Source organism: Acinonyx jubatus, chromosome D4, assembly GCF_027475565.1.
Source record: "Acinonyx jubatus isolate Ajub_Pintada_27869175 chromosome D4, VMU_Ajub_asm_v1.0, whole genome shotgun sequence".
NCBI classification, from domain to species: Eukaryota; Metazoa; Chordata; class Mammalia; order Carnivora; family Felidae; genus Acinonyx; species Acinonyx jubatus.
In genome coordinates this window covers 8,478,282-8,500,868 of record NC_069391.1, presented here as the reverse complement: position 1 = coordinate 8,500,868, position 22,587 = coordinate 8,478,282, and the positions used below count along the sequence as shown (strand labels likewise).

The following is a 22,587-nucleotide window of genomic DNA, read 5'->3' as shown; positions in this document are numbered from 1 at the left end:
CCTGACCTCTCATGGTCAGGGTTGGGGGTGCTTGGCCCTTCTCCCCACCAGGCCTTTCTCCATCTCTGTTGGCTTGCTAACCTCAGGGCCTGCCACAAAGGACATGGTCTTAGCGGCGGGCACTGCTGTCTTGGGGCCTCCAGGTGACAGTCAGTTCGTTGATGCTTCCTCAGGGGAGCACTTCCATGGGATCCCACAGGTCCCTTGACCTAGACAGATGCAAATCCATTCTGGGGCCGCTGCAGCCCCTTCCATGGCCCCTCAGAGTCTGTGTCCACTGCCAGCTCCTTGCTGCTTGGGTCCCTGTGAGCCCTTGGTTGGTGGGAGGCCACAGCCATCCTTGTCCTGACAGACTTGCAGATGCAGCTGACCCTGGTGTGGCTGGGGCCGTGTTGGCTCCCATGACTGAGCAAGGCACTAGGAGTCCCCTGGGTCTCCCAACTGCTGAGGACATATTTCAAGTTCCCCAAGCGGTCTGTGGGGACGTCGGCCTGCACTGTAGAGTAGTGAGCAGAAGAAGAGAGCACCCCGTGGGCAGGGCTGGGGACTCTCCCTTCCACAGCCTCCTCTGTTAGCTTTCATAGATTTTCAGAATGGGCGAGGGGCTCAAGAGCTGAGAAGCCAGTGCCCGCCTCTTCGCTCTGGAAGTTCACATCTCCGTTCCTCGTCTCTCACCTCGTGGCCTGCTATGTCAAGGTCAAGCAGAGGAGCAGAGACACAAGCCCGCTTCTGTCCAACTCTGTGCCCCACTGTGGCCCAGCCCCCCTCCTCCCCCCACCGCGCCGCACACGGCACCGGCGGCTTCCCCTGCATTCCTTGCCCTGACCCCAGGGAGAAAGCATCTGGGCCTCACCACCGCTGAAGGGGGATCCAATGCCATTTTTCAGAAAGAAATGGACCGGGGCATTCTGAATGACGTGTGAGCCAGATCTTGGCTCACAGCAAGGACCCGGGAGAGCTGCATGTATGAGAAACAAAGCACGTGTGTGAATGTGAAAGTGACCAGCGCTGAGGCCCGACCGTGAAACCTGGCCAGAGAAGGCTTTCTGTGCAGAGGACCCCCATGTCCCCGGGTGCCACAGGGCTCTGGCAGCCCCGGAGAGGGCCCAAGTCCCCGCTGTGGGAACAGGGCTCACGGCACACACAGTAAAGAGGCCGGGAGGCGCAGAACCCTCTTCAAGCTGGGAGCAAGTCCACCCCGTGAACCGCATGGCCCGGTGGCACTGTCGGGAGCCCCACGTCCGGCCGTGGTCACTCCCCTTCTCCAACCCGGAGAGGCTCGGGGGCCGAGGAGGCCGGACCCCAAGCTCCCGGCAGCCCAGGCGGAGGCTGGACTGGAACTCGAGTCTCGTGACTCCAAGTCCCCTCTGCCACAGCTGCCTCCCGTTAACTTACAGTGTGCAAGACTCGGAAAGCACCCCGCGAGCGGCAGCCTGGCTGCCAGACTGCTTAACCTGGGCAATGCCGACCGGGCCAGGGCCCCAGGTGCTGCCGGAAAGCCGTGGGAACAAGGCTCCCCATCCCCCTCGGCAGAGCCAGCCTTTCTGTAGCCAGAGCACCAGCCCGTCTGTTGTGCACACTCGAGTCCCGCAGCCCCTGCCTCCCCCAGCTGGTGCTGGTGGGAGACTCTGGTCAACAGGAAGTCACATCTCATTCCTTAGTGACAAGTGGATGAGCGCTGAAGGCAAGTGCAGGCCACGGGAGAGTGAGTGACCGGAGGGCCTGGCCCTCTCTGAAGACACGGGGTCGCTGCCTTCTCTGAGAACGCAGGACATGCGTGTCGTCAGCACTGGGCCTGCGTCTCCCTGGAACCCCTTGCTGCTGCTCCTTCAGCCCCTGAGGAAGGGAGCAGGTCAGCGGCTTTTTCCTCCATCTCTCCCTTCTCCCGAGGGAAACATCTAGCGGAGCAGAAGGCCGTTTCTGAGGTGTGTCACAACTGTCTGCTGGGTCCACATGGGTGGGCAGAGGGGGACACTGGCTCTTGGCGCTGGCCGGCCGACTGAGGTGGCAGGCCAGGCCCCTCCAGCTTGCTCCCCCTAGAGACCCACACCCGAGGGAAGGCAGCCGCTGCTGTGTGTTCCAGCCCCAGAGATGGGTGCTGCCTGCACCAGGCACCTCGGAGCGGGAAGAAGTGGCAGCCGAAGTCAGGGCCGCTGGCCTGAAAACCGCGCATTGCCTCTGACGCCTTCCGTTAGAATTACAAGTGAAGCCCGAGATCACTCTCCTCCTGCATCTAAAATGACGCTTTTCTCAAAGAGTTGTTCTGTCGACCCTGGTTCTACACAAGTTCCTTTTTAGGTTGTCTCTTCTCATCCCACAAACACTGGTTCTGTCCCAGGCCTTCCCTCTCCTCACCGAGCTTGCAACTCTGGATAATTCGCCCACTCCCGGGGCTCCACACTCCCCTGGCTGGACACGTCTGTCCCCGGCGCGGTCTGTCTCCTGAACACTCTCCCAGTGGCCCCTTGGCATCAGTCCCGACCTGAACTTCTCGTCAGTCCCCCAAGCCTGCTCCCTAAGTGAACGGCACTGGCATCCAGCTACGCTGCCCCAAGCCCCCCTCCCACCACACCCCTGCTGATCCACCCCCTAGACCCCTCTCCTCTTTCTCCTTCCCGGCCTGTCGTTGGGGCTGCAACCACGTGCTTCTCCAGCCAGAGTGAGCTTTCTAGGGTGCGATTCTGAGCACATCACCGCCCCTCCTAAAAATCTCCACGCCTTCCCCTCCTTAAACTCCAAGCTCCTCAGGTGAAACCTGGCCAGAAACCCCACCCCCACTCCTCCCCCCCCTCCACCGCAGCCACCATCCGCCCCCCCATACACAGTCCCGCCCTCAGCTCTTCCGCCAGGGTGGCTCCCTGCAGTTTCTCTAGTAGGTTCCATTGTCTTTGCTCTTCCTGCTCCTGCTGCATAGGCCTCAGCTGGATCTCTTAGGCTCAGCCTGGATGTCAGACCCTCAGCTCCTCTCCGACCTTCCCGCGTTCTCAGACGCACTCAGATGGCTCCACTGGTCACCAGCTGCTTGCCCAGGCAAGCTCCCTAACCCTTCTGACCTCAGGTCCCACATCACAGCGCTGAGCTAACAACAGCTCCTGGGAGGCAGTGTTGCCGCAAGGCCTTTAAATGAGATCCTGTGTACAAAGCATTTAGCACAGTGTGTGGCGCGTGTAGATGCACAAAGAAGGTCAGGTGTTCCATTACCACCACCATTATCGTCGTGGTAGTTACTCTGTCGGTGTAGTTTTTGCTATTACCATGATTATTATTTCTTTTTCTCCTATCGAAGCACGTGTCCCTCCTGGGTGTAATTTTCCGCTTGCTTGTCTTTCTCCCCCACCTGACTGTAAACCCCATGAAAGCAGGGCATCAGCCCTCTAATCCAACGTGGCTGAGCAGCCCCTGGCTCAGGGCTGGCACAGGGTCAGGAAACGTTTGCTGCAGGAAGGAGGGAGGGATGCTGGATCATTTCCTCCTTACAGGGAGGCTGCCAGGTCAGACCACTGTTCCTGTGTTGCAGATGTAGAATCAGGTGGAGAGGTGCGAGGTGGCTTTCCCAAGGTCACTCAGCCTGCAAGTGGCAGATAGCACGGGAGCCCAGGTCTGCCTGCCTCCAGACTCTGAGTTCTTAGCTAGGACCATTCATCACCCTCACTCCTGTCTTCTGCAGAGCCATTATTAGAAGGCCCTGTGCTCTTTTCTCTTCCAATCAATGAGTGGTCTGTTGGGCAGCCTGTTGGTTTCTTGAGAGAAATGTAATGAAAACCAGATTTTTTTTTTCAACATGATATCTCGTTCCCCACAGAGACTGTCAGTTCTCGTATGTTCCAATAAAACTGCTAAAGAAACAGCCACTTAAAGAGCTTTAAAGATTATTCATGGAAAAATTATGCGGAGGAAAAATAGAGCAATCCTCTGAGATAGTCAAGCCACATGGTCAGTTTTTCCAGCTGTCCGTGCCATATCGGGCTGGGCAGCGGGGACCACGCTCCGCACAGCGAGGCCAGAACCCCAGTTCATTATCACTGCCCCCACCCCTGCCCTTGCTCCAGGGGACATGGAGAAACAAACTTGCCAGCTGCTCAGCTCAGAAATGGTCCCAGAAGACATGTGTTCCCTGGTGCTGTCACGTGGTGGCCACCCCAGGCTTAGTGGGACAGGAACGTGAGGCCTTTCAGTAGCAGAGAATGTCACTTACTGGCAGAGAAGCCCCCCCCCCCCCCAACCCTAGGTCCCAACTGAATGGAAATTCTTCGGCTTTAGCGTCAGACCAGGCTATTGGTCAACAACCAGGGGGTGGGAGTGGCTGAGACCCAGGGCATTAGAAGCAGTATCAGCTTGGACTCTGGGCCCAGGGAGATCACAGCCTCTTCTGCTTGGGCCTCCCACCCTTTCCTCAACCCGGCTGAGGGCCATCTGAGGCCAGGCATGCCTCCCAAGGCCGTCCAAAGCAGCAAGAAGAAGGAGGCGGATCTGGGCCTCGTCCTGGAGGGAGAATCCGGAGCCCAGCGGAAGAAACCAAGGGCGAGTCCGGAAGCGTAGGAGAGCTGGAACATGCAGATCAGAGCCAGGATGCAGGAACCATCTGGAGGCAGGTGAGAAAGGGAGTGAGCGGGAAAGCCAAGCAAGTTCCCAGAAGAGGCTTGGAGAGTCCAGCTCTCTAGGCACGGCACAGCACGCATGGGCAGCTGAGGGAACAAAGCCAGCACCCCTCCAGCGCGTGACCTTACATGCCTTGGAATGTCCCTTTAAAATGGCAATTGTAGGGGCGCCTGGGTGGCTCAGTCCATTAAGCATCTGACTTCAGCTCAGGTCATGATCTCACAGTTCATGGGTTCGAGCCCCACGTTGGGCTCTGTGCTGACAGGTCAGAGCCCGGAGCCTGCTTCAGAGTCTGTGTCTCCCTCTCTCTCTGCACCTCCCCACCTCATGTTCTGTCTCTGTCTGTCTCTGAAAAATGAATAAACCTTTAAAAAAAATTTTTTTAACGGCAATTGTCAAATTACCAACCGCATAGGAGTCCGTGTTGGAGTGTTCGTACAAGCCTGGCACACAGCTGGTGCATAATAGATGTTGGTCCTCTCCACCTTCACCTGCAACAGTAGCAATTAGACCTTACCCAACAGAGTTCCTGGAGGAAGTGCCTCCCGCTTATCAGATCACCTCAGATGTGTCACTGTGTTTCTTCTGCCTCGGGTTTTCACCAATGCCTGACCTTTGAACTGCGAGCCCCCCACCCCCCAGCAGCCCATGGCAACTGCGTAAGCCCTGGCTTTCTCACCTGTGAACCCGCCACCCCTGCGTGGAGGGCAGCACGCCCACGCGTGGCGGCACCACGCGGTGCCGGGGGTGGAACGCTCCACCTTAATTATCACCGTTATCATTTACTACAACAACACTGGGAGTCAAATTCCAGTTCAAACTCCAGGGGAGGAGCAGTGTGCGAACTGACCTTTACAAAATACTTTCTGAACCCAGGGTGGGAGCCAGAGTGACTCAGGGGGTGTGATCCCACGTCCATGCCACTGATAAACAAGGCAAATTCCACCCTCCGCACGGGCTCGTTCATTGAGCAATAGTGCCAAATGAAAACAGAGCAGGAGGGCTTCCGTTCTTCCCCTTCGTCTCCGGAGCAGCCACACGAGACGCTTCCTCCAGGACAGAGATTGAGCGGAAGGTCTTCCGGGGCGCACGTGCCAGTCACCTGGAGAGCCAGTGGGGTGAGAACCTCCAGGACGGGCCCAAGAAACCCCATTTCTCACACACTCTGCAGATGCTTCAGATACACTCCCCGGTTGACAGAGCTGCTGGCAGAGTGGAACTCCTCGCCAGGAAAACGCACGCACACACGAAGCTTAGTTACCCGTCCGGTACCTCCGCACACTCCTCCAGGGCCTTCCGAGGACCGGATCCGGTGAGGTGCGGGCCCCGCCTCTCCGGCTTCGTTATCATGGTCTGCCAGAGTCTGTTTTTGAGATGTCCTGTGAGGGCTGCAGTTGGGACCTCCAGCAGCCTCCCCTGCGTCCTGCCACCAGGCTAGGCCACCCAGGCAGCCCTCTAGGAGGCGGTGTGGTGTGGCGGGGCCTCGGGGTCAGGTTCCTTGGGCTGCGGACAATGAGACAGACGCTGGCTGCCTCAACCAAAAGGGGAACCTTTGGCTATGGGGTCCAGGAAGGGCTGAGCAGCCAGGGAAGGAAGGACGCGGCCCAGGGCTGCGGGAACGACCAAAACGGGACTCTTTTCCACAAGCAGGAAACATGGCCGTTGGCAACGTCTAGGTTCTCTTGCGCAGCCGGCAAAAAGTGATTGTCCTCAGACATGTTCTAGACTCACATCTGAAAAATCCTCGGGAAAGGTGTCTATCCCTATCCGGATCCAGGAGCAAGGCCACAGCGGTCTGGCATTGGCTCCCCTGTGACCCTATCAGTGGTGGGAAGGGGGATTCCTGGAGGGGGTGGCGGGCAGGTGGTCCCAGGTGTCCGCTCATGGATTCACAAGGCCCAGACTTGAACCTGATTGCCTAGCCAACCAGCTCCCTGCCCTTGAAGCTTAACCTCCTGAGCTGCTGCTTCCCCATTTGTGAATTAAGGCTAATGTACAGACCTCAGAGGGCTGTTGTGTGGGTTAAATGAAAGCACCGCAGGGCCTCAGCAGGACACAGATGGCACAGTCCAGCGGGGTGATCAGAGGGATTTTTCAGAAAGGGGCCGGCGGGTTTAAGGAACCCTAAGGACATCACAGCACCCCAGCGCCGGAACAGGAGTGCAGGGAGACAGCGGTTATGAAAACCAGAGTAGAGAGGACTTGGGGAAACTGCCGCCTCTCAGGGGTGGCCCTGAAGGGGAGTCTGGAGGAAATGGTGCCTTAGCCTCTCTCCTCCCTCCCCCCAGTCTCTGGCCACGGCTCCCCATAGGCCTGATCCAATGAGGAGCCAGAGGGAAGGGAGCCCACTGACCGAGGCCCCAAGCCCAGCTCCCAGTTAATGGCACAGGGTGGAAAAGGGTGCAGGACGAATCTGGAGGGCAAATGGAAGATTCCAGCACAGCCCCTGGCACATAGTAGGCATCCATGTGTTTTTATTTATTTAAAAAAAATTTTTTTAATGTTTATTTATTTTTGAGACAGAGACAGAGCATGAATGGGGGAGGGTCAGAGAGAGAGGGAGACACAGAATCCGAAGCAGGCTCCAGGCTCTGAGCTGTCAGCACAGAGCCCGATGCGGGGCTTGAACTCACGAACCGTGAGATCATGACCTAAGCTGAAGTCAGAGGCTCAACCGACTGAGCCACCCAGGCACCCCATCCATGTGTTTTTAAAATATTCTCATTTTAGGGGCGCCTGGGTGGCTCAGTTGGTTGAGCGTCCGACTTCGGCTCAGGTCATGATCTCACAACTCGTGAGTTCGAGCCCCACGTCGGGCTCTGGGCTGATGACTCGGAGCCTGGAGCCTGCTTCTGATTCTGTGTCTCCCTCTCTCTCTGCCCCTAACCCACTCGCATTCTGTCTCTGTATCTCTCAAAAATAAATAAACATTAAAAAAAAATTAAAAATAAAATAAAATATTCTCCTTTTAAATGATGAAATATTGAACACGTAGAGAGTACCCATTGTGCCCACTATCCATATTTAACAGAAATTAGCATTTAGCCATATTTTATATTTTTCTTAAGTAAAATAACACTACAGATGGAGCAGAAATCCCTCTTACCCTATCCTTCCTCTTTCTTCCCCATAGAGGTATCTACTCTCCCGAGACCAATTTATGTTATTCCTGTGCAGGGTTTTTCTATTATACTGTTGTTTTGTATGTGTTACGGTGTTTACAAAAGTGGCGTCATGCCTCAGTGTAAACATTGTTTTGCACCTTGCACTTTTCCACTGAGCTTATGCTTCTAGGACGTGAGCTGTATGGATACGTATAAATTCAGTTTAAATTCAGTTTCTTCGCTGTTTTCTGCTCTGTAGAATTTGTTGGGTGAATAGACCACAGCTCATTTATCCATTTCCCTCCTGAGGGGCATGTAGACTTTTTGCTGTTATACACAATACTACATAGAGCATCCTCATAAATGTGTCTCCTTGTGCGTATACTACGTGCAGGGGTTTCCTGGGGGAAATCTGGGGGATACCTAGAACCGGAATCGCCTGGTCACAAAGGCATAGCATCTTCACCTTCACTCGCCAGGCTCATAGCTTTCCAAATATCTGGCACCCTAAGAGCCCATTTTCCCACATCCTGGCCACCACTTGATGTTGTTGGGCTAATTAATTTTTGACAACCTACTAAGGTAAAAACATTTTTTCTCACCGTTACTATACAATTTGCATTCCCATGATCACCGGTGAGGTTAAGCATCTCTCCTTGTAGTTATTGGTCACGTGGGGTTTTCCTCTTTTGTGAATTTCCCGTTTGTGTCCTTTACCCATTTTCTCTATGTGGTTTGCCTCTTTCTTACTGATATTTGAAGTTCTTTATATATCTCAACACGAGTCCTTTGCTGGGGGTGTGGGTGACATGATCCCTCCTCCCAGAGTACAACTTGCCTTTTAACATTGATTTTGCTGACTTTCATTTGTTTGTTTTGGTGCAGAAAGGTTTAATTTTAATGCAATCAATTCAGTTTTGTTTTGTTTTGTTTTTTTGTACTTTAGGTCTTATGCTTTTTGTTTCTTTCCCCAAGGTCATCGACATCGTCTCTTATGTTTTTTTCCCCAGTAGTTTCACAGTTTTGCTTTTTTACATTCATGCTGTGAATCCGCTTGTGTAACATAAGGTGGGAGGACCCCAATTTCGTCTTTCTCCCCACGGAGCCCAGTGGCTCTAGCGCCGTGTACTGAAAAGACCCTCCCTGCCCCACTGACCCACCATCATGAAGCGAGTCCGGGCTCTCCCTTCTAATTTACCGAACTGTTTCTCCGTCTCTGCCCCAACACCAAACTGGGTGCGTTCCTACCATTTTGTGTGTTGTTCTGATATCTGGTAGGGCAAGGCCTGTACTGCCCTTCTTGACAACTGTCCTGGCGACTTCTTCCCTTTATTCTTCCATCAGGACGTTAAGACCAGCTTAAGTGACCAGGCAGTGGTCAGGCAGCATTGAACACCACACCGCTGGCAGTTTCGAGCTCAGAATTGATGTGCCCAGCTTTTCATTTTTTCAAACACTCACGAAGCTGTACAGGGGTTGGATTTCAGAGGATCCGTCAGGAGGTAGAAGAAGGTCGTGTGGGGACCCAGCCCACGTGGTGACAGGAGAGATGAGTATGGAGGGGGTGTGCAGAATCTAGGGGCCTCGGTGATCATGTCTGGCAAGTAAAGAGGGGGTAAGAAGAGGAGAGGCCGGTCACCGTCCGGGAGAAGCCAAGACGACCCCACACTCCAGGCCAGATGACTGAGTGTCCATGGTTGGAAATACAGGAGGAGGTTCCGGGTGTGACCTTCACAGAGCAGAACTCAGGGTACCTTAGGAATGTTCAGACAGAAGCATCCTGGGTGTATTGGTCTCGGGTTCAGAAAAGAGGGCTGTGGGACAAATTTAAGAGCCAAAACCAGACCCAAAGAGGGAAGTCTGCGTAGAAAACACCAACACGAGAGCCAGGTGGAGGATAAGGAGCCCACAGAGGAGACAGAGTGACAGTGACCAAGAGGCACAGGGAGAGGCAGGAGTGAGACGGCACAGACAGCCGGGACACAAGGTGTTGCGAGGAGTGGCCACTAGCACCGGATGCCGCAGGCTGTAGGGAGAAGGTGTGAGGGCAGAGGCAGAGCTACGAGGAGCACGGTCTTCTGAGGAAATGCGACTGGCCAGGAGGAACACGGGGCCAAGGGCCTGTATTCCACAGAAAACGGGAGACGACGATGTATTTAAAGGCTGTGGAAGGGGCCGGAAAGAAAGGAGGTGATTGTGTGAATGCTCAGAGGGAACAGGCAGGACCGGGGAGGAGAGGAGTGCCCGAGCCCCAGGCCCTACAGGAAGGCACGTGTGGATGGAGCACATGTGACAGTTGCAAGGCTGGAGCTGGCAGCCACAGTTTTCTCGTGGAGGTGGAGAGTGGTGTCTCTCGAAAGGGAGGGGGCTTGAGGAGAGAGGGATTGGTGGTGGGGCGCAGGGATCTGAGGGAGGAGGTGTGTGTGCATGGTGGGGGTGTGGAGGGGAGGCAGGGGTGAGAACCCAGCAGCTGGGAGCCGGAAGCCCACGCTCCGGGTGATGTGAGTTCCCGCCTCATGAACCTTACGGAGGGCCAGAAGGGACCTAGACTTCCCGTGGCGACAGGCTGGGAACAGGGCTCATTAGTTTGGACTTTATGAGGATGATCCAAGCATGCTGGAGAACCAGGGAACCCTTCGGTCCCTTGTGCACCTATGGCGTCTTGGGGTGGAAGATCTGAAGCCCTGGGTGGACCTCGGGCCTCACAGGCTCTCCAGAAAAGTGTCTCCACGTGTGCGTTTGATATGGCCGAGCTCCTTTGTGGAAGCCCTGGTTCCTATGTCCAGTGTTTGTCCCAGGCAGCTATGGCTAGGCTAGCACCTGCGGTCACCTCCCTTAAAGTTGTCTCTTCCCAAGCCACAGAAATGAAAGTACAATAATGGTCGGGGCCACGGCCCTCAAAATCTAGCCACGGACATGAAGGATTCTGCCTCAGTCTCTGCATCCGGCACTCAGTGTGGTTGGTGGCCCTGGCCCCCCGGCTCTCATGACCTTCCAGTGACCCCGTGCATAGGGCTGAGAAGGACATGGTAACAGTTGTCAGAATGAAACAAGTAGAAGTGCCACCTGTGAAATTCTAGGTACATGACCTTATGACCTCCCAGCCACCTGCAAGGTGAGTTAAGTTACTCCCACTTTTCAGATGAGGAACCCGAGGCTCAGGGAACAAGTTAAGTAACCTGTCCAAGGTCACCAGGCAGTAACTGATAGGCCTGGGGTCTCAACCCCTGCCTCCCTAGCCCTGCCCTACCTCGGTAAATCCCCCGCCTCCTCTGAGAAGCCCTCCTTCCATTTTTGGTTGAGTGAACAGGCAGAGAAGGACACAGGGCCAGGTCACTGGACTTGGACTCAGAAGATGGGCCGTGAAGTCCCAATTCTGTCGCCCAACTGGGTGGCCCTGGATAAGTGTTGCCACGGGGAAACCAGGCCAGGCTGCCTGTCCCCACATCCACCCCATCTCCATCCGCACATTCTCCCTCCCCCGTGTTAGCCGGTGGCACTGCCTGGTCAGGGGGCACCATGCAGAGCAGGACGCTGGGCACTTTAACAGTCGGTTCAGAGGCTCATTATACTGCCAGTGAGGGCTCAGTGTCTCCCGAGTAGAAAGCCACCAGGCCTGTGTGAACCTGGCCCCACTACAGCAGCCAGGCCAGGTACCTGACCCCTCCCGGAGCCACCTCCTCTGGGCTTCCCCAGGCCAGCTTCACCCCCAGCCCCATCACTCTCTCTCTCTCCTGTTCACAGGCCCCTCCACTGGCTCCAGTTCCGCGAGGTTCAGCCGGCGGCCCACCTGTCCCGACGCGTCTGTTGCTGGCAGCCTCCCCACACCCCCTGTCCCGAGACACCGGAAGAGCCACAGCCTGGGAAACAAGTGGGTGACTGAGCGAGCCCCCCCCCCCCCCCCCACCGTGGGCTCCAGGGCTGCTGGGACTGCTTGGCTACTGGGAGCCGCCTTGTCCATCTGATGCGTGCTCTTGGTATCCCTGGCTGACGGCCTCTCCTCAGGCTGGCGCAGGCTCGGGGAGAGCCGGGGAGGGGCGGGGGAGCGGTCCCGGCTGCGGCAGCATGGCCTGTGTCCTGGTGACAGGTATCACTGGCTCAGGAGCCAATGGAGGAGGCATACAGGGAAGTGCAGGGCAGCAATGGTTGGATTCCAGAAAGTTTGCCAAGCTCAGTTAGTGCCTCCCTTGCGGAAAGCTCCAGAGCCCAGTGGAGACCGTGACTGTCATCCAGAGCATCACTCAGTGTCTCGAGGCATCTGCCTGCGTTGGGGCTCAGAGTCTCTGCTTGCCCATTGCTTCAGAAAGCCTGCGGAGCAGTGAACCTGACACTGGTTCACCCAGCCCTGTGGGACTGACAGCTCGGGGACATGTATGGACCTCAGCGTGGCTGGGGGCAGCCATGCCCATGTCCCCAGGGTATTGGGCACAGGCCCTTGAACCAGTTGGATCCCTCCTCCCTCAGTTCTTTCCTCCCTCCATCCCTCCCTTCCTTCCTTTCTTCCACCACCAAAACATGAGCCTCGGCCAGCTCAGGCTGGCCCTGGAGTCACTCATAGGCTGGAGGGGAAAAGGGTTGCCGTCTGAGGGTTTAGCACTTGCTCCGTGATAGATACTCTGCTACGTGCCTGCCAAGCATTATGTCACTGAGCCCCTGCAGGCCTCCCAGGTAGGGGCTGTATCATATACATTGTAAGATGAGTCCTATGAGGTTCAATGGGGTGAAGCACCTTGCAATGGTGAGTAAGGTTGGAACAAGGATTTGGACCAGACGTGTGACTCCAGAACCAGGCATGCTGCCCACAGGGCCACTCTGCCCCTTCACTTGTGTGGCGCCATGGCTCACAAGCACGATCCACTCACATGAGCCTTGTAATCGTCCTGAGAAACAGGCAGGGCAAGTATCCATAGTCCCCATTTGACAGATGGAGAAACTGAGGCTCAGAGAAAGGATGTGACTTGCCCAAGGTCACGCCATGAGATGGGGCCGAGCCTGGACTTGCACCGTGGTTCTGGGTGGCCGCCTTTTTCCTCCGGCTGCACCATCTGCTCAGGACCCCAGGGCAGGTATACTCACTGTGACTCCACAGATAAGGAGCTCTGCCTTCTTTCTTCCTTTCCGTTTTCCAGTATGATGTGTCAGTTGAGTGTAGTTGAGAGTAAAAGTGCGACATTCCCATCGGAGAAAGCGAGACACCTGCTGGACGACAGTGTCCTAGAGTCTCGCAGCCCCCGCAGGGGCCTCGCCCTCACCTCCTCCTCTGCCGTCACCAATGGACTCTCCCTAGGTAAGCGTCTCCGGCCTGCACACGACAGTGCGGTGTGTGCTCCGTGTCTGTCTCTGTCACTGTGCAGCGCCCGGTGGCCCCTCACCCTCTGCAGAAAGGGCTCCCCTATAGGAGTCGCCAGAGCCAGGAGGGCTTTGCTTCCCCATCTCCAGGGCTTCACAAAGGGACCTGGGTTTGTCCTCGTCCTGCCGGTAGCCCTGAGCGCGGCAGGCAGGTGGAAGGAAGCCGGACGCACACCCGAGACCCGCTGTCATTGGTTGGCCACTGCGAGAGCCTGGCCGCGGCCCCAGCGGGGCTTCTGTCCTGGGGGAGCCACAAGGCCCAGCGTGCAGAGCCAAGCGGGGGGAGCTGCCGGGGACAGCAGCTGGGTGGGCCACCGGGTTCTCTCACTCGTGTACTTGTCTTCACACTGAGAAGCCAGAGTTAGGGAGGATGAAAAATTGATCTTCGGGGATAAAATTGCATGTCTGAGCTTCAGCCAGAAATGGTACTTATGTCAGCGGAAGGAACAGAGACAGAACTGCCGAGGCTGGGGTGGAGAGAGGTTGGAGGCAGAGCCGAGGACACTGTTGAGCTCTGGTCACAGGCCTGTCACCCTGCGGTGCCCAGGTCACCTGTCATTACCACCATCAGACAAGTACTGTCACTGGCTGTGTCCTTTCAGTGTGCCTGTGCTTCCGTAGTCTGTGTGTCTGCGTGTCTGTCTGGGAGTCCTCCCAGGGCTGGGGGTGGCTTAGTTGCCGGGCTGGGGGTTTGATCCGGTGTGGTCTGCAGGGTGGGGGGCCCATGAGCACTGGGAGGAAGGGGGAGGAAGGGGAAGGGCGGGAACCACCTGTCACACGTCCCAGTCTCTGAGGCAGTGTCCCTACAGGGGCAGTCATCTCCCACCCCCCGGAAGGGCTGTGACGAGCAAAGTCGGCACCTGCCTTCTCACCTGGTGGGAAGTTATCCTAATTGGACCCAGTCAGGGCTTTACAATAGCTTAGGACAGTGCAGGCTGTGGTTCGTAGGTGTCAGTGTATTGGGGAGAATTCTGGAGTCAGTACGTTCAGGAAAGGTTGGGCTGCACCAGGTAAGCAGATCTGTTCTGAGAGACTAGAGTATGCTGATGAGCATTATGGATCTCTCCAGAAAGGCAGTAGAGTCTGCAGGTCCCCACAGCCTGGTCATGGAACCCTTTCCTCGGAACGTCTTGGAATGGGATGGGGTGAAGTTCTGAGGAACCATTTTGGGAAGTGCCAGACCCAGAGCATTCAGCTGGGCAGCTGAGTTTTCCATCCAGGAAAACTTTCTGAGCTGTGCCTGTAACCCCCAGGCCTTGCTATTCCTGAGACAGAAAAGGGACTCAGGCACAGTGCTGTCCGGTATCCAGGCAGATCACCAGGCGGTTAGTCCTCAGCCCCTCTTCTTGGGAAACTCAGATATCTTTCTGTCTGGAGCCGAAAGCCCCGGGAGTGAACTGCGATGTGCGCATGTGCCCTGTCTGGAGACCTTTCCACCCGGTGACTCCCAAGGGGCCCGAGACCTCCTCCCTCCTCCTCTCCGGCTGGCCCGCCTTAGTGCCAGCAGGCAGCCCAGGCAGAGAGCTGAGCCGAGGCACCTCCGGGTCCTGAGAGAGCTCACAGAGGCATTCGGCGGTGTGCAGTGACAGGTGTCCTTGTGGCTGGAGCCGGGCCTTGGAGAGCCGGTGTCCCGGTCCACCCCAGAGGAGCAGCCTGGGGGAGGTGGAGCCCGTCTCTTGTGTATGCTGGCCAGGAGGTGAAGGGGCGCTCCCTGGAGGCTTCTGTCTAACGCCAGGCAGCTTCTCTGTGACCATTTGGGAGGAAGGAGGTGCTCATTTGGCCCCTGTCCTCACTAGGTGAGGCTTGTTCTAGCACTGGTGTCACTTGGGCCAGGAGGGAGGCGGTGATGGGGCCAGGCCAGGCCAACACAGAGGCCAAGGGACACAGAGCCTGGGGGGCCAGTGGGCAGGTAGCTGCCGCCTTCAGCGGGGCAGAGGGAAGGGAGTGGAGGGCCTACCGGGAACGGCGGGAGGGGCTGGTTCTTTGACGCTCCCAGGAGAGGGAGTCAGAAATAGCAGCAAAGCCCCAAGTCATACGGAGGCCCACAGGGTCAGAAAGCTGTTCGTCTGGCACTTCTGAGGAGCTCAGGGGGCCTGGGCCTGCTGACCCAGGAGAACAGACTCCTCCGGGGCTGGCCACTCTTCCGCGAGGCCGCCACGCTCATTGATCTGTGTTCCTTTTCCAGGCAGTAGTGAGAGCTCAGAGTTTAGTGAAGAGATGTCTTCAGGGCTGGAAAGGTGAGTGTGGCCTCAGCTCGGCCTCCCTCCCAGGGCGGCGCTCAGGGCTCCGGGCAGGGACCAGCCCCCACCCCCTCCGCCCCTCACTGGCTGCTCCTTGGGTCAGCTCGGGGCCCAGGGGCAGGCCCCCTCGGCGTGGGAGGTAGAAGAGCAGGATGGGCAGGGGGCGGGGGTCCCGGCCCCATGCTCTGAGCAGCCCCACTCATCTTCCGGTCCAGAGCTAGCCCAGGCGCCTGAGGCCAGTAGCTCTTCCTCAGGCCGAGCTGCAGGGGAGAACCTGCGAGCAGATTTGGTCTGAAATGTGGGTTCTTAAAACCAGACTCCTGAGATGGGCCTGGTGTGGAGATGGGCCCGTGGCTCCGCCTGGTGGGGTCTGAGAGTGTTACACCCGCAAGGCCTCGGCTTTGGGCTGACACCCGCCCCGCTGGGCACTGGTGACAGCGAGTGGATCCCAGCCCCGGGTTTGGCTCCCTGTGGTGAGCCCTTCTGCCCCGGGAGTGGGGCCTCCTGCTCGGGAAGCCACTCACCCCACACGCTGATGCTTTCTCTGCCGGGCACCAGGGCGGCCCCGGGAAGACAGAGATCCTGAGTGGGGAGCTCCCACGGCGGCGGCTCCGCCGGAAGTGAGGGGCGTCGTGGTGACTGGAGGTCCGAGGGGATGGCAGGGAGAAATCCACTGACACCAAATGCTACAGAGAGGCAGGTCCACACCGTCCTTCACAGTAGCCCCTCCACCAGCGTGTGGGGGCCCATGCGCACAGAGGGACACACACACGCCCACTCTTATACACACAGTCTCCCACATGCGTGCGCACACACGTGCATCCACACATGTGCTCTCGCATGTGTGGGTATATGTACACGTGTACGGTCACACACAGCTCACACACACACACACACACACACACACACACTTCACACACTCCTCACTCCTCATTCCTCCGGGGGGTGCTGACGCCTCCTGTGTCACCGGACCCCACAATCATAAAATGGCCAGAGAGGAGGAGGTGAACCCACCCAGCGAGTCCTCACAGGGCAGAGAGACGTAAGTGATAAGCCAGGAGTGACTTCCGTTGAGCATTCCCTGTGGGTCAGACGCTGTCTCGGCCCCACCGAATCCTCAAGCACTTCTGCACGGTGGTTATCCGTAGTGTCCCCATTTTACACCTGTGGCCAGCAAGGCTCAGGGAGGTGAAGTGACTTGTCCTGCTTCCCGCTCCTCTGGTAGGGCAGAGCCGGCCCAGGTCCGCATCCTCCTGACCGCCGAGCCCACCTCTTCACTGCTATGCTCCCGGCCCGGTCCAGAGGGCCACTGTGACAGCTACAGGGACTGGCCCCACGTCAGTCAGTCGGTTGGTCGGTCCATCTGTCCTTGGGAAACCCTGGACGGAAGGCCACCAGCCCTCGGAACCTGCCCCCTCTGCCCTTGCTGTGGGACCTCTGGAGGGATGTTTGCTCTGTTCTTGCTTGGGCGAATGGTCCCCGCTGCCCGCTGCCCTCGCCCTGAGGCCGGCCCAGCAGTGGAGATGAGAACCAGACAGGGTCTAGGGCAGACTCCACATCTGATGAGCAAAATTTTGGCTTTTGTCAACATCAGTCAGGGGACTCCTAGGGAGACCCTGAGGAAGGGGGCTTACAGGCAAGCCAGTGTCCCCTGGCCACAGGCCAGTGAGGGGACACCGAGTGGGGAATGCAGTCATGGTGCCAGGATCCTGAATATCATCCAGACTTGAACTTATTCACTGGTTCGTTCATTCCCTCATTCACTCACTCATTCATTCATTGAGCAGCTGTTTATTAAGCCACTGCATCCTGCCAGGCACCCTGCTAGTCACTGAGGGCAGCAGGTGTGGATCCTAAGGAGCACCCATGACCCAGACTGGAGCCACCAGGAGGGAAGACAGTGAGAGAATTCCTGCCCCGGGAGAGGATGCTGTACTTAATCAGTAGCGAACCCTGTAAGGCGCGGCATTTCTCTTTTTTCTCTTTCACTTAGAATTTGGCATTCGATTTCCCATCCATCATAATGTTCGTAGTAGGTGCTTTGGGGGCAGGACCCCCAGCAAGCGCCAGTCTCCCAGCTGGCTCAGCCAGGCAGATGCCCAGGCCTGGGAGCCCGCAGGGAGAACATCCTGTTTCTCATTCTCTGGGGACCCAGCTCTGGGATCCTAGCCCGATGAAGGAGACAGGAGACCACTTGCTTTGGAAGGTGCCTGTGGGGCTGGGATGAGCCCTCCAGCGTGAGACCCACGCTGCGCCCTGGCCTCCACCTCCTGTGGCCTGGCCTCCAGTCTGCTTTTCCATCCTGCACTAGCCTCTTTCCACGTCCACCGGAAAGAATCCGCTCCCTCAAATGCACGCGAGCATTTTAGACTTTGGTGAAGACCTGGATGGCAGAGCTGGAGGGGAGAGTCTGTCTCACGCTCTTTGAAAATCTTCATCAAACACCACTCTTTTCCACACAGTTCAGTGGCCACAGTTCACTTTGCCACCGGGCCTCCCTTCTTCCTAACCTTCACCCACACCGTGCTCAGCCCCACTGGGTCCTCCCTTCACCCCCAGGCCACTTTGCTCCAGCTCTACAAAGGTGAGCAGATTCTCTCTTTCCCCGGAAGCCGGGGCCACGCTGCCTGGGCCCAGAGGCCGGTGTCTTCCCTAAAAGAACCTCCAGAACACTTTTCGGCTAAGTGGAGCTCCCCTTCTCGGAGACCCCACCAGTCCTGGCAGGTGTTGTAAGGACACAGCCTCCTCTACGTCTTTGCACACACGTGGGCCGAATCCACCTCGGAACCACAGCCAATGGTGCAGGAGGGGGCTGGCCCCGCGCAGAGGAATGGGGTGTGAGAGAGGAAGGGCACCTGGCTTCTCCAGTCCCCAGAGGCCAGGCCGGGGCAGGGGCAGTACTTTGCCCCTCAGCCCTGAAGCTCAGCGGCCACAACTTTCACCTGCTTTGTCCACCAGGCCCCTGGCCCTGGTGGCAAGCTTGACCCAGGCCAGGAAGAGAAGTGGAGCCAAACACCAGCATGAAGGACAGGGAGGTCCCAGGCCAGTGGCCCCTCACCACCAGCACACACCCCTCAATTGGTTTAGAGGCACATTTTAAGCACCCTTTATGCCACCGTGGACAGGCAGCCAGCAGGGTTCCTGTTGCCTGACCGAGCGTGGGTTCGTTTGGCCTGGTCTTGCAACTTTGCCTTCCCTGAGATCACACACGTGTACATTTCAGCCTGGTGGCCCAGAGGCTGTCCTCGAGTGGCAGCCAGAGCCCAGGCGGCACCCAGCACTGTCCTCAAGCGGCCAGCATTGAAGAGCATCCATGGTGGAGCCCTCAAGAGTCCTGGGGACCCTGTGCACTGCTCTCTGTGGGAGTGGGCCAGGCGGAGGGATGGCGCCCCCACTGACCCTGTTCTTGCTAGGACTGTGGAGCCAGGGCAGAGGGGGTGAAGGGGACTTCCTGCTGCTGCTCCCATCCTGCTGTCCCTGCATCTGCCTTCGCAAGGTCACAGGGCCTGGGGGCCGAGGAGGGGTGGGAACAGACCAGCCGTGAGGTGGCCAGACCAGAGAGGGGCTAGTTTGGCTGTTCTGAAGACCCTCCCCTATTTGGGGGGCCCAGAACAACCAGAGGCCAGAGTCCCTGCGGAGGGGAGTGAGGTTGGGCCCCCTCCTCTCTTAAGACTCTACCTCCTGTCCCAACCTGCAGTTTTCTGGCCTCAATGTCCTGGGCTGAGGACAAAAATGGAAGGAGGGCCCCAGATCACACTTTGCTTTCCCAAGGAAAGAAGGCAGGTGGCCCCAAAAAGGCATTTTCAACATGTACATAATTAACTGGAAAGTAGGGACTATGGACTAGCCCTAGGCTAGCTTTGAGCAAACCCCAGGCCTCTCAGAAATTCAAAAGGGTAGGGAATATTTTAGTCAGGCCCAGCAGTAAGAACTAAGAGGTGCTTCTTTTTATGCCTGATTTGGCAGTAAAGTAAGAATAAGAATATTAGCCTAAGAGTTGACAATTTTAGATGAAGTTTTTTAAAAGAGGAACAAAATGGGTGATAGAGGTATGTGTACGTACAAAAACACGTAATGTCCCTCATCTTGGTTCTCTCTGAGTCCTAGGGTCATCGAATGAATATCTTTCCTTCATTTTTTCCCTCTCCAGATCTGCCACAGTGGGTACATGCCTTTTTTACACCCTGAAAAAAACTAACATTTAACTTAAAAAAAAAAAAAAAGATACAATCAGAAACATTTACTGATTGGTTTTGAAGACGTAACATGTGAAAAGTATGGCACAAAGTCATCGCGAACCCCTCGGCCATCTGTCTTCTCTAGTCCCACATTGGCAGTGTGTGGAAAGGGTGCTCTCGTGTGAGAGGCGGGCCAGATGTTTTTTGAGTTTGAGTTGCCATACTTTGATGCTTTTATGAGTTTCACTCAGTGTGTCCCTCTTGCCACAGGGGGTGGAAAGACGAGGAGGCAGAGGGGTCCTTGGGGCTCATAGGAGGAGAGTGTGACAGCCTCTCTGGGGCAGAGCTGTTTCTCCTTCCCAGGAAGGTGATGGATAGAGGGGAGCTAGTCAGAGCTTAGAGTCCAGCGGGGTGACCCAAGGCAGACTGCGGGGTCAGGGGTGGTTTCCGGTAGAGGCGATGGTTAAGCAGAAGCCCCAGAACTTTGGTGAAGAGGACCACAGTGGGCCCTCGAGAGGGTTGGTGGGATCGGAGGAGGCTGTGAGGCCTGACTCGTGCCAGGATGAGAAAGGAGGCGGCCCAGGGACGCTTGGTATGTCTCTTAAGAGTCACTGCGGGAGAGGTGGGCTCCATGATGCATCCTGGCCTCTGAAGTTCTTAGCGTACCTCTGCATTGAAAGATCATGATCTGGCTTCCAGACACTGCCAGCAGCGCCGGGAAGGGCCCGAGATCAGGACTGCTTGCTCTCAGTGACCCTGGGCATGGCTCTCAACCTCTGGGCCTGAGGAGCCTCAGCTCTACAGCGAGGATACTCACAGGAAATACTTAGCACACAGGTGGAGTTGCTATGTTTGGGAACTTACTTGGATGCTTTTATGAGTTTCCTTCAGTCTGCCCCTCTTGCCAGCGAGCCAGTGACCCGGGGGTCTAAGACTGGATGGGGTGAAGAGGAGAGTCCCCAAATGGCGGTTCAGCCATCATGGGATGGATGAACTGCAATGAAGACGAGTGTCCACCGGCCCTGGTTGGCCTCCAGGGTGACACTGAACTGTGGGGAGGACCCCTTTAAGAGGGCGCTGCAGACGGTTGGCCCCGCAAGTGCTCCAGGGTGTCGAAGAGGTTAGGTGATGCAGTTTTTCCCTGCGTGAGGTTTACTTGTTCTTTTTAGCTGGTGGAATCTTCCAGCATCCTTAGGGAGACCCCAGGAAAGTAGGGTCATGGCAGCAGATACCTAAGTCTGCCACCCCCAACCCAGTTTTTAAAGACACCCCATTCCCCTCCTGAGAAGATCAAAGGGCTCTGGCAGATTTTGCCAAAGTACAGAGGTGCCTCTTGAGCCCCAAACTGCAGCATTTTGAGACAGGGAGGCAGTCCTGGAGGTGAGGGGTGCCTTTAACTGAAGTGCAACATGAGAGTGGCTGCTCACAGGGTGACTTTCACAGAGGGCCTCACCGCTTCCTCTCACCTCCGTGGCTGAGGCCCAGGAATCCTCCAGGCCCGTGTCCCTCACCCACCCACCCCGTGGTCTGCTTCCCCCAGCCCCCGTCCGTCTTGTTCTGTACCCCCATTCCGCTGCTCTGCCTCCTGGGGCAACCCAGTGGGACAATGTCCCAAGCTTCTGATTTCAGTTTCCCCCCAAAGATGACATCTCTTGCCTCGCTTTCAGCAGCAGACACTGAAGTCTGGAAAATGAGGCTGCACCCAGGAGCTCAGACCCCTTGGAGAGAGAACGGCTGGCAGTGGTCCCTGGGCCTTTTGCTTGACCTCGTCCTGGGGCCCTGGCAGGTGAGGGCCAGGCCGTGCCCACTAGCTGCTGTGGCTTCCCAGATAGCTGAGAACTTTCAGCCCACGACCTCTCTGCCCGGTACCTACAACCCCTCAGACTCAGGTCCTAGAAAATGGGAGGACTTTTCGTCTTGTATCAGTCCATCTCCGTGCACATCTGCCACAGTCCCCTCTCTCCCCGCAGACCGATTTCTAGACTTCTCAGCTCACAGAGGGGAAGACGGACACCTCACAGCTCCCAGGTTTACACGTTATACCTTCATCCAGCCACAGAGCCTGACTTTCTGTGTCTCAAATCTGGTTCTGAGTTGTCATGAGAGAAAATCTGATTGGCCTGGTCAAGTGTTGTTTTATCCACTCAGTACGAGTAGATAAACATGCAGTATGGATATGGCTCCTAGGGACCCACTCAGATCAGGGACATTGCCCAGAGAAGAGTGAGTGAGTGAGTGAGTGAGTGAGTGACTCATAGGCAGTAAAAGGCCTTTAGCAAGTACGGCTAGAAGGGATGTCCTAGGGCCCAGCAGAACGCAGACTGGCGGCTTCCTCTCTGCAGATGAGGGTGGATCCTCAGCAAGAGGTTGGGATCGAGCTCTGGCCTAAGGGGATGGCTTCCCATTAAGGGTTTGCTGGTGCGGGTGGACGCTGTTGATGAACAGCATCTCCTGGGCCCTTCCATAGGCAGATGCCTGCCTCAAGGGGCTCTGCGCGCTTGGGACAGAAGAATGGGCGGAGAAGCCTACTTCTGCTAAGACAAGATTACTGAGGCCCCAGTGTAATTATGATCCAGGACTTCTCCTGTTCCCCAACCTCCTAAACCAGCTTTAGGACATTTAATCCCCACGATACCACCTAACGTGTACCTAGAAAACTATTGCGGAGGAGAGGCCTTTCAGACCTGCCTTGGCTAATCTGAATTCTCATGATGCTGTTGCCCCAAGTGGGACCCTGGTTGCTTCTACCTCAATAGCGCTACCCGCTTTCCCTCTTCCTAGTGCTGTGACCTTGGGCAAGTTACTCCATCTCTCCAAGCCTCAGATTCCTCATCTATAAGGTGGGGAGAAGAAGAGTGCTGCCTAACAGTGTTCCTAATTGTTAGGACAGAAAAATCACAGTGTGATTAGACAAGATAAGGAACAAATACTGCTTAGCACTTAGCACATTGCCTAGCACCCATCACTCCCATCATCTCCATGACCCCCACCATCCCCATCACCCCCATCACTCCCATCATCTCCATCACCCCCACCATCCTCATCACCCTGATCATCTCCATCACCCCCACCATCCCCATCACCCCCATCACCCCGATCATCTCCATCATCCCCACC

The 22,587-nt window shown here is 56.6% G+C and overlaps 1 protein-coding gene across 13 annotated transcripts in view; it reads left to right on the top strand.

Annotated features, from left to right (window-relative positions):
- RALGPS1 (Ral GEF with PH domain and SH3 binding motif 1) overlaps positions 1-22,587 on the top strand; it is a 273,614-nt gene that overhangs the window by 232,737 nt on the left and 18,290 nt on the right. For 10 of the 13 annotated variants that reach the window (XM_027035143.2, XM_053204591.1, XM_027035139.2 and 7 more), the window contains 3 exons: positions 11,448-11,574; positions 12,833-12,990; positions 15,238-15,289. In XM_027035143.2, coding sequence (XP_026890944.2) covers positions 11,448-11,574; positions 12,833-12,990; positions 15,238-15,289 — 337 coding nt within the window. The remainder of the gene's footprint in view (positions 1-11,447; positions 11,575-12,832; positions 12,991-15,237; positions 15,290-22,587) is intronic. The other 3 variants (XM_027035151.2, XM_027035150.2, XM_053204592.1) reach the window with 2 other exon arrangements.